At 43.2% G+C, this 11,485-nt stretch overlaps 1 protein-coding gene across 1 annotated transcript; it reads left to right on the top strand.

Moving 5' to 3' along the window:
- Positions 1-964: 964 nt before the first annotated feature.
- Positions 965-9,790, top strand: ZC2HC1C (zinc finger C2HC-type containing 1C). The gene is made up of 3 exons (XM_068966637.1): positions 965-1,016; positions 1,809-3,156; positions 9,527-9,790. The coding sequence occupies exons 2-3, from the start codon at positions 1,828-1,830 to the stop codon at positions 9,788-9,790; spliced, it is 1,593 nt and encodes a 530-aa protein (XP_068822738.1). The 5' UTR covers positions 965-1,016; positions 1,809-1,827.
- The last annotated feature ends 1,695 nt before the right edge of the window (positions 9,791-11,485 follow it).

Below are 11,485 nucleotides of genomic sequence, written 5' to 3'. Positions count from 1 at the left end.
AGGAATTTCTTTATAACATGTAAAAGCTGCAATATGACATGTTGAAGTAGTAACACCGACCACTGCTGTCTGTATTATTTTCCATGGGCATGAATCTTTTTAAGTAGTTACAAGGGAAAAAGAGTAAGCTGCCTATTTCAAACAGCTTGCACAAATGAACTGAAGTATGAAGACAAATAAACTCTCTTCTGATGTTAACAAGTTATGGGATATCTTTAGGGTTGAAACCAGGTTATACTGAGTATTTTGGATCTGGTGGTTAACTTCATTATCATTACACTTGTCTGAGTCATTCTTGGGCCCTAAGAAGACAGGGCCAGAGTTACCACATGAAAGGAAAACATTATATCAAAATAATGAGATTGGCTACAAAAACCTCCCCGGGAAGAGACTGCGTAGCAAAAGCTAGCGGAGTTGCTAAAATCTGACGCAAGCTCCAAACTATGTGCGAGGAAAAGCATGGACAGAGTCGACAGCCGTACCTGGGGCCGGTACCAAGCAGCCGAGCGTGCCGAGAAAGGCGATCAGCATGCCCACTCCCGCTAAGAGGAGGGCCGACACCGGAATCTTGCGGCAGAATGACCTGAGGGCGCATCTAGGCGCTCCTTTTTTTGCCAGAGAAGGGCACACCCCAGGATCGGAGAGCATCGCTCTGAGAAAAGTACAAGCTCTTTGATGGAGCCCCAGAAGAGCCTCTCCCACCCCCTACCCACGTTCCCCAAGGGCAGGGCTGGACTGAGCTGCAGAGTTGGCGGGACACCGAGTCTAGTGACCCTGCTGGACCGCGCCCGCGGCCCCGGCGGCCCCGGGTGCGCGGACTGCGCTTGCGCACGCCCCGCGGAATTCGCGGCGGGGCGGGGGTGGGCGCGCGCACGTGCCCCCGTCTCCAGGCAACGGGAATAACAGCTGCCCTCTGAGAGCGCCTGCGCGGCCGGCGGCTGCTGGAGGGCGTGTGGTGAGGAAGCCTGAGTCCTGCGGCTTCCCCTAAGCGGGAGCCGCCTCCAAAAGAGCCTCAGGTACGCGGAAGGGCGGGAAGGCATGGGGTCAGCGCATCGATCTCCCAAGGCCCGACGGACTGAAGAGCTGAGGCCTTGTCTCCGAAGCGGAGTCACAAGTCGGGGACGTCCCGGGTGACCCTCTAGGACAGAACGCAACTTCCGCGTTCCGATCTAAACCCGCGGTGGCCGGATCGTGTGGTCCTTGCGTGAGGGTTTGGCAGCCAGGCACCTGCTGCATGCCCTGAGCCGGCTCTGTGCTCTTTAGGATCAAGCACGGTTCCAACAGGAGGGAAGCCCCGAGAGTTTTTGTGCCGGTCACTTACCAATGGGCTGCAGTTTTCTCGCCTATAAAATGATGGGGCTGGACTCACAGTCCAACGGCCCCTAAATTCCAGTCCTGTAACTCTGGGCGAATCCCCAGCGAGGGGAAGCTGCTTGTCCTGTGTCACAGGCCTAAAAACTGACTTTCAATCCAATAGCTCTTTCCATCTGCTGTGGAGTGTATTATTGTGTATGAGGAAGCGTCACTGTGTATGGCAGAGGCTGGTAGTGATATAAAGGAAAGGTAGGTGGCAGGAACACCTGTATCACACTCCTTTTTCTATCCTCAGAACCTAATAAGCACCCACAGAACACAGTAAGCATTCACCAAATGCTTATTGAATGAAAGCTCTGGTGGACCCAGCACCAGCGTCCCTAAAAAGTCTAAGGGGAATTGTGGGTAGGCAGATGTAGAAACAGTTATACTTTAACAGTGGAGGTAAACCTCAGACAAACTCCTCACATGTGTCTGGTTTAAATCTCCCCTAGGCTTCAGTCCAGGCTCTGAATGGCTGGTCTCCAGTTGGCGTTGCCTCTGCCTATGGGCGTTATGCTCCCACATAATAAAAGGGATGCTCCAGAGCTCCATTCAGCTAAGCAAGACCCCTATGGAAAAGGTGACTCTTCCCAGCGGTCCTCTACAGGGCACCCGAGGAACAATTTCCAGCAGAAGCTTTTGAGTAACCAAGAACTGATGCTGGATAATCTCTACACTCACCCCAAGTGGAACACCTGCACAAAAGCCCAGAGCTGTTCGTATCCCCACTGTGCTGGAATGAGCCAGCACGATTCAAGGAGCAATCCCCAGGGCCAAGCCAAGGGTTTGTTTTACACATCAGACCCTCAGTCCCGGTATCCCAAAACAAATGACCAAGAATTCATCCCCTTGACAAAGAAGCGAGTGGGGGTTGACCGAGCATACCCTCTGAAACCTGTGTTTCATCGGAAGTCCCATAGTACAGGTGAGGCTGGCACTGATGGAGACCGGAACGCCTCTCCAAGAATCCCTGAGCCAAGAAAGTATTCGTACAGTAGCTTTGGTTCGAGGAACTGGGTGAATTCATCGATGGTTGGTCCAGTTGCTGCCACTCAGGAGGAAAGGGTCATGGCAAATGCCAACAGGACGGAGTGGATGCAAATCCAAAGACTAGAAGCTGCAGGGGAGAGCTTAGGGGAGGAAATCCGCAGAAAAGAGACTCTTCTGAGGGAAAAGCTGAAGAAGACGGAGGAGGAACTCAGAAGGATCCAGAAGGGAAAAGAACAGGCTGAGGAAAATGAAAAAAGAGAGCTTCAGAGAATGGTGCTCTCCCAGAGGAGAGTAAAAGATAATAGCATCACCACATACAAACCTATCTTCTCTCCAGCACTCAGGTCTGAGGAGGTCTTCAACAGAGACACAGGAGAAGATGAAACTTGGGGACAATCTCGAGAGAATTCTAGTCCATTCCAGTTCTCTAATTATAGAATTCAGAAGCTCAAAAGGGAAAGACTGGTGGCAAGCAATAACAAAATCCGAGACCGAGTCTCAAGGCCATTGAAGGAGAAGTTTTCTCAAGCTACAGAAGCATCGCTCAGCGCTTTGCAGAGATACACCCGCAATTCTAGTTCATCCAGGGCACCAGACTCCTCAGGCTCCAGCTGTTCCACTGAAGAGCCAGAACTGGGCGAGTGCAGCCACTGCGGCCGAAAGTTTCTCTTGCTCAGGCTGGAGAGACACTCCAGCATCTGCCGCAGGATGCAGGGTTCCAAGAGGAAAGTGTTTGACTCCTCCAGGGCCCGGGCCAAGGGCACAGAACTAGAGCAGTACTTGAACTGGAAGGGTCCAGCTTCAGTCAAGGTAACAAGGGCCTTATGGATTTGCCATTGAGTGGGGATCACTTTTAAGAGCCTGTTATGTCCTCATCCGTTTTCTTTAGAAAGATTTCATGTGTCTTACAGGGAGAACGAATTCACATTTGATTTATTGATTACTACTGTGTGCCAGTCACAGTGATGGGAGGTTTTCATATGTTCCTCACTACAGCCCTGTGAAGATTTCATTATCTTATCAGTTCAATAATCAAGTCTCAGGTTAAGCTGCTTAAGATCACAAACAGCTTTAAATGGCAGCATATAAATCTGGGTCAGAATGACTCCAAAATCTAGACTTTAGAAATATGTCATTTTGATTGTATAAGTAATAAACACTTACTGTAGAAAATTTAAGAGAATGAAAAAAAAATATGAAGCATTTCACTACCCTGACAAAATTCCTCATTCTTTATAATATATTCTACCATCACCCCAAATTAGGACTTGTTACCACTCCTGGAACTCTTATCTAATTTTTCCAGTTTGGCTAATTTTGATATACCTTCTTAGTAAATAGATGAAACACACGATTAAGTTTGGAATTCTTTTTCTCCCCTTTTAGAGCGTAAACAACTTAAAGGTGGAGGACTTTATTTTTTTAATAATTTTTATTGGAGTATAGTTGATTTACAATGTTGTGTTAGTTTCAAGTGTACAGCAAAGTGAATCAGTCATATATAGGTATAGATATCTCTATATCTATACATATATAACTCTTTTTTAGATTCTTTCCCCATATAGGTCATTGCAGAGTATTGAGTTCCCTGTGCTATACAGCAGGTCCTTATTAGTTATCTATTTTATATATAGTAGTCTGTATATCTCAATCTCAATCTTCCAATTTATACCCCCCCCCAACTCCTCCTTGGCAACCACAAGTTTGTTCCCTACATCTGTGACTCTTATTTCTGTTCTGCAAACAAGCACATTTGTACCATTAAAAAAAATTTTTTTCCACATATAAGTGGTATCATATGATGTGTGACTTTCTCTTCGTTCAGTATGACAGTCTCTAGGTCCATCCATATTGCTACAGATGGCATTATTTTATTCTTTTTTTATGGCTGAGCAATATTCCATTGTGTATATGGACCGCATCTTTATCCACCCCTCTGTTGCTGGACATTTAGGTTGCTTCCATGTCTTGGCTATTCTAAGTAGTACTGCTGTGAACATCGGGGTGTGTGTATCTTTTTGAATTATGGTTTTCTTCAGATATATGCCTAGGAGTGATTTTTTTGGGGGGATAGAGGACTTTATTTTTGGTGAACATTCCTAGCTGCAGAAAAACTAGGTTGTAAAAAGTGACTTCAAGACACTTCCATATGTTTGGGAGAACTTCATAAGCACATTTGGACAGTCAGATCGGGAGAAGATTGTCTGGTTATACCTTGTCAAGGTTATACCAGCGGGATTGTAAATAAGTGTTTCTCAAAGTATGGCATGCTGACAAACACTTTTTAGTAATTTTAATGTGTATTAGGAAAGTAAACCATAATAAGCCCTTGATTTCTAGGAATATTGGCTTTAAAGAAAAATAGTAAGGAGGATAAGGTGAAAGTGGTATGCAAATAACCAAAATGTGGGAAAGCCTAGACCACATGATCTCAAAGCCCTGTCTCTAAACTATGAAAGCATTATTTTATTTTCATTTCCTTCCAACCCTCCCCACTGCTGTGCTAGCATTTCTTGTCCATTAGCACTTTATAGTTTATGTGTGTATTTGTGGGGCCTTTAAAAACTCACATTTATGTGATGGCTGTTAAGAGATGTTTTTTGCAGTTAGAGTTATTTCTTTTAGTATGGGAAATGACTACAAGAAAGTGGTTTCTATGTTTATCAATGATCTCCCTGAAATCCTGTTGCCAATGAGAAGTCAACATTTTGCTCTTGCAGATAATGATATGATCACAGGTTCCTGTTCTTTCCTGTTTTCTTTCTGGTCAACCCAATAATCCACCGGGGAGTTCTCTGTCCCACTACAGTGGTTCATTTCTGGCCAGAGCCAAAAAGAATCTTGTATTTCTTAAATTCCCAAATACCATAGCAATGAAGCAAAACAACTGGATTTCTGAGATCAGATGCCCTGGCTTTGTGGAAACTTGTTTGAGGAAACATGTTGCGTTGAGGATAGAAAGGCAGGAAGTATCTGGATTGAGATGCACTCCCCTCCTCGGACTGTCCTGAGTCTTACTCCAAAGCTTTGTGCCTTTGCAAGCTGAATGGTTTGTGTCTGTCATTCCTTCTGTGTACTCAGAAGAATGGGTGATTTTTCTTCTCTCCTTTAATATTCACATAATTTCCGATAGACTCATACTTCTGGTCTCTCTACTGTACATCGTGCATTTGAGTGTAAGAGGCTACATCTTTGTGCTTTGTGATTCATAAGTGTTAATTGAATGAACTTCAATACAATGAAGAGTTAAAGTGTAAGTATCATATGGTTGAGGAACTTATACCATCTCTAACACTGATTCTCTTACCTTGTCTCTTTCAGTAAGACTCACTTGATGGATCCTTCCTTTCCCTTTGATAACATCTCTTCCTATATTCATCACCAATAGCTACTTGCCTTTTTTCCCCTTGTTTTTAATATTAATTTTATTTTCATCAAATGGTTGAATAAATTTAAAAAATCATGTATTACTAAGTGACCTGTAGTGCAGATCAAGAGTCTTCTGCCTCATCCCTCTCTTGCCTTTCAGCTATCCCCCACAGGCAGTTCTGATAGATGACTCTTCTGGTATATATATTTCTAAATAATATACTTATTTTCTTGATTTATCAGTTTGGCACAAGATCTGTTCACCTCCACTTATGGACACTGTGGGTTCATATCCCCTCTCCTCCCACTTCTGTCCTTCCATTGTCGTGAAATCCCAATTTTGGGTTAAACCAGTAGTCAGCTATTTATGTTATAATAATCACATAAATTTTGTTCACTGCTCAGGGAACAGAATCTGCCCCTGCCCACATGTACCCAGAGTTAATAATTGACTCATGTTTTAATTTGCTTGGTTTCCTACATACCGATCTCAAATGTTTTTCCCTCCCTAAATGATCCTCCCAGGTCAGACACCTGTTAATGTTTTTGTAACTGCCAAAACACTACTCATAGTCTATCTGTTTGACTTTTTTATTCTGAAACCTCCCTCCCATTGTTTTCTTCCTGCTCCAGTTCAGACTGGCTCTCCTCGAGGCCTGGTGCAGACCTGTTGTCTGGGACCTTTTCTTTGCTTCTCTTCTGTTCCTAGCATCTTGAGTCTTCCTTTTTCTTGCTTGACTCCTTGCTTTGGAGAAGCTTATTAAAAAAGGTGAATGGGGGCATTTTTTTTGTCATGGGATGAATGAAAATATCTATCTTACAGTCTTATTTTTGACTGATGAATTGGCCAGATAGAGAATTCTAGATGGAAAATTATTTTGTTAGAACTTTTATGATAGTTTCCCACTAGCTTTCAGCATCTAGTGTTACTGTTGAGAAATCTGGTGCTGTTTTGTTTCCTTCTCCATTATATGAAATCTATATATTTTTTCTGTTTATTAAAGCTTATAGGATTCTCTCTTTAATCTGAAATTCTACAGTGATTGTGTTGGGTAGTGCATAGGCCATTTCAGTCTCAAGGGTAAGGACCTTTATTTCTAGGAATCTTTAGTGTCTTATTTAATAATTTCCACCTTGTCCTGTTTTTTGGAACTCCTATTGGTTGGTGTTGGATTTTCTGGATTGGCTTTCTAATTTTCTGATGTTTTCTGCTTTCCATCTTAATTCTTTTTTCCCATTCTGAGTAATTTTTCTGACATTATTTACAACAGTTCTGTTTTTTAGCTACCACAGCATTAATTTATAATAGTTACTTCTGGTTTTCTCATTACTTTTTCATAATATATATATATTCTCATTTCATAGACAAAATCTCTTCTAATACTTGTTGATATTATGATTTTTAAATAAACTTTACTTGGAGGATAACTGCTTTGCAGTGTTGTGGTTCCTGCCACGCACAGGCGTGAGTCAGCCATGGCCTGCCTCTTGCACTGTGCCTGCGCCCCCCGGCTCACCCCACCCGTGCCAGGTTGTCAGGGAGCGCCTGGCTGAGCTCACGGCACCCTACAGCAGCTCCCACTGGCTCTCTGTCTACAGATGGGTCAGTGCTGCGCTCTCATTTGTCCCACCCTCTCCTACCCCTGCTGTGCCCACAAGTCTGTTCACTGTGTCTGTGTCTCTGCTGCTGTCCTACAGATAGGTTCATCAGTACTATTTTTCTAGATTCCATATATATGTGTTAATACGCAATATTTGTTTTTCTGAGTTACTTCATTCTGTGTAACAGGCTCTGGGTTCATCTACCTCACTATAACTGAGTCAAAATTTGTTCCTTTTTATGGCAGAGAAATATTCCATTGTATATATGTACCACAATTTCTTTATCCATTCATCTGTTGATGGACATCTAGGTTGCTTCTTGGCCTAGATGTCCTGGCCATTGTAAATAGTGCTGCAATGAACACTAGGATACATGTCTTTTAAAATTGTGGTTTTCTCAGGGTATATGCCCAGTAGTGGGATTATTGGGTCATATGGTAATTTTATTCCTAGTTTTCAAAGAAATCTCCATACTGTTCTCCATAGTGGCTGTATCAATTTACATTCCCACCAACAGTATAAGAGGATTCCCTTTTCTGCAAACCTCCTGTAGCATTTATTGTTTGTAGATTTTTTTGATGATGGCCATTCTGGCTTTCCAGGTAGCTCAGTGGTAAAGAATATGCCTGCCAATGCAGGAGACATGCATTCAGTCTGTGGGTGGGAAAGATCCCCTGGAGGAGGAAATGGCAATCCACTTCAGTATTCTTTCCTGGAAAATCCCATGGACAGAGGAGCCTGGCAGGCTACAGTTAATGGGGTTGCAGAGTTGGATATGACTGAACACAGAGCAGAGATAGAGCATTCTGACCAGTGTGAAGTGATATATTGTAGTTTTGATTTGCATTTGTCTAAAAAGAAGCAATGTTGAGCAAATTTTCATGTGTTTATTAGCCATTTTTTATATCTTTGGAGAAATGTCTGTTTAGGTCTTTACCCATTTTTGATTGAGTTGTTTATTTTTCTAATATTAAGCTGCCTGAGCTGCTTGTATATTTTGGAGATTAATCCTTTGTCAGTTGCTTCATTTATAACTATTTTTTTCCATTCTGAGGGATTATCTTTTCATCTTGTTTATAGCTTCCTTTGCTGTGCAAAAGCTTTTAACTAGATCTCCTTTGTTTATTTCCATTACTCTAGGTGGGTCATAGAGGATCTTGCTGTGATTTATGTCACTGTATTCTGCTTATTTTTTCTCTGAGTTTTAGTTTCTGGTCTACGTTTAGATCTTTAATTCGTTTTGAGTTTATCTTTGTGTATGGTGGTAGGAAGTATTCTAATTTCATTCTGTTACATGTAGCTGTCTTGTTTTCCCAGCACCACTTACTGACAAGGCTGTCTTTTCTCCATTGTATATTCTTGCATCCTTTGTCAAAAATAAGGTGCCCATAGGTGCATGGGTTTATATCTGGGCTTTCTATCTTGTCCCATTGGTCTAAATTTCTGTTTTTCTGCCAGTACCATACTGGCTTGATGACTGTAGCTTTGTAGTGTAGTCTGAAGTCAGGAAAGTTTAAAGTCAGAGCTTTACTTAAATATCTAGTGATCCTTGTCTGTCCATTCATATTTAAGCTTAAGTGGGGCTTGTTGACTGAGGGCTTTCGTATTAGGGTTATCAAACAGTGAGCCTTTTAAGTGGGGTTGCTCAGAGTCATCATTTCAACTTCTCTCAACTGCCTGATGCATCCAGAGAACTCTCGTCTCCTAGGAGGGTGCCAGTGTGCCTGGTACTCTGGAGGATGGTGGGGGACACAATATATCATGTACAACTTGCCCTTCATCCCATTTCAGCTCCTAGATTAACCCTGTTCTCCATTATGCCTGGATATCCTGAGTCTGAAACCTGTCTGGTTCAGTTTCTCCAGAGAGGGTGTTGGAAGTACTGGGCACTCGGACATGCAAGGTGGAGAGGAGCCATCAGAGCCGACCTGTTCCCAGCCCTGTGCCTCCCCTTTCCGCTACCTGTATTTCCAAGCATTAAGCCTCTCAGGGAAAACCGGCTTGCCTCTCAGTGATATCCGCCTTTGCAGGCCCTTAGGTTTAAGTGTCTCCACTCTGGCAAGTCAGTTATCATTGTTGCTCCTTTCCTGTTCTCTTTGACCTTGTGTATTAACACCCTTTTAACTTCCTTACTATCATTCTAACGGAGACTCAGGAAGGGGATGACCTAGACACCAAGTTAAATGATCAGTCTTTCTTCAACTTACAGGCTGAACCTCCTCGGAAGAGCAACTGGAGACAGAAGCATGAATCCTTCATCCGTACTCTCCGTCAGGCTCGAGAGTTCCAGCAGGTGATTGCCAAAGGTGGAAACCCCTCAGACCTGCCTCCCATCCTGCCTGTAGAAAATCCAGACTATATTCAATGCCCTCACTGTAGCCGCCACTTTGCTCCCAAGGTGGCAGAGCGGCACATCCCCAAGTGTAAGACCATCAAGAACCGTCCTCCGCCTCCAAAAAAGCACTACAGTTGAGCAGACAACAGTGGAAGCCTCCCTGATGGTCCAGAAGGCTTCTGCTTCTCTTGAGCAGTAAGTAGGGACAGAGTCATTTGATGCAGAGCAGAAAGAACTAACACTTTTACATATCCCAGATCTGCCTGCAGAGCTGAGATCAGTGAAGAAAGAAAGACCCATTGCTAAGCAGCAAGATGCAAAAGGATGCCTCAGCTTCCCACTAAATCACCGCCTCCGGGTGATGTGCCTGATATAATTGCTCTGAGAACTGATGGGTGAAGAAACTTAAGAGCAGTGAGCAGGCTGCATTAAAGCTCTCTTCTCGCAAGCCTGATTATGGTTTGTGCTAGTTAAGGGCCTGCATTTGTTGTGCCTTCTTGCCGCTGCCTCTGCACGTATGTCTGTGGTTCCGGTTAACTCTTCTCGTTCTTGTAAGAAGCTGGCTCACTGGTGTCACAGGATCATGCACGGTATCTCTCATAAAAAATACACTTCTGCTGTAAGGCAAATGACCTCCCTGGTACATGATCCTGGCAGAAAGTCAATCCAAGCATGTAAGGTTGGGGCGCCAGTATGTCCTAAACCCTCCCCATGTGGTACTGTGTCATAAAGGGAACCTCATCTTTATCTACTTTACAGGGTAGGGGTGGGAGAAAGCACACTATGTCTCTGTAGTTGTTCTTTTCTAATGGATTTCATATGTCAAAAAAAAAAAAAGGAAGGAAGCAACTTTAATTTCAGCTGTTGCTAGCACTCTGCTTTCAAATCAGTTTGGTTTGATGACTTTTAAAATGACGCAGCAAAATGTACCCTCCAAGCAAGCTGGGACATTTCAGTGTCACATGTCTGTACTGATTATATCACAGTAAACTTCTCTTCTGGAAAGTAAACTTTGAAGGAAAAAATGCCAGATCTAAAATTTTCTCAGCAGAATCGTGCCTACTGCAAGTAACTTTCATAATTAGGCACTGAAAAAATAGGTTTGGGGAATTTAAAATTAAATCATAAAATGAGTGAGTCCTAGAGTTGTCAATGGAGAAAGAAATGGCACCCCACTCCAGTATTCTTGCCTGGAAAATCCCATGGATGGAGGAGCCTGGTAGACTACAGTCCATGGGGTCGCAAAGAGTTGGACACGACTGAGCGACTTCACTTTCAGACTTGTCAAACAGGAGAAGTGATAAGACAGTGTCTGATGGGGGAAATATCAGTTCAGGTAGAATCAGGTGAGCACAACAGATCTGAAATACTAGTTAAGATTACTGTCCTGAGAGCATTATTCAAATTGTTAGTTTAAGATACTGGAGAAAAGTCAACGAAGCTGACCCGGGCAAAGGGGACTGTGCAGACCACAGAACCATATTTACTAACTACAGATGGCCACTCACTCTTGCTCCATTTCCTCTGCAGCTTCTACCGAGTGGCTGGGCCAACAGATCAGACCAATTTGACATGCCCGTCTTTAAGGCTTTAGCTGTGAAGCTGCTGGACACCAGGCTGAAAACAAAATCATATATATTTTAAAAAACAGCATATATTGCTTTATGCTTTTCCTGTTACAAAGAAAAAGAGGTATAACATAATGGCGCCTCTGGTTGGTCATTTAAAGAAACCTCACAGAGAAACATCAGATATGTAACCCAATATATACAGTTCCCCAGCAAGTTTAACGAGGTACCCACTTTTAAGTTTCACACTTGATAGTAAAAGCAA

The sequence above is a fragment of the Capricornis sumatraensis genome, chromosome 2, assembly GCF_032405125.1.
Source record: "Capricornis sumatraensis isolate serow.1 chromosome 2, serow.2, whole genome shotgun sequence".
NCBI classification, from domain to species: domain Eukaryota; kingdom Metazoa; phylum Chordata; class Mammalia; order Artiodactyla; family Bovidae; genus Capricornis; species Capricornis sumatraensis.
Note: the sequence above shows the minus strand (reverse complement) of the source record. Positions and strands in the feature narration are given on the sequence as shown.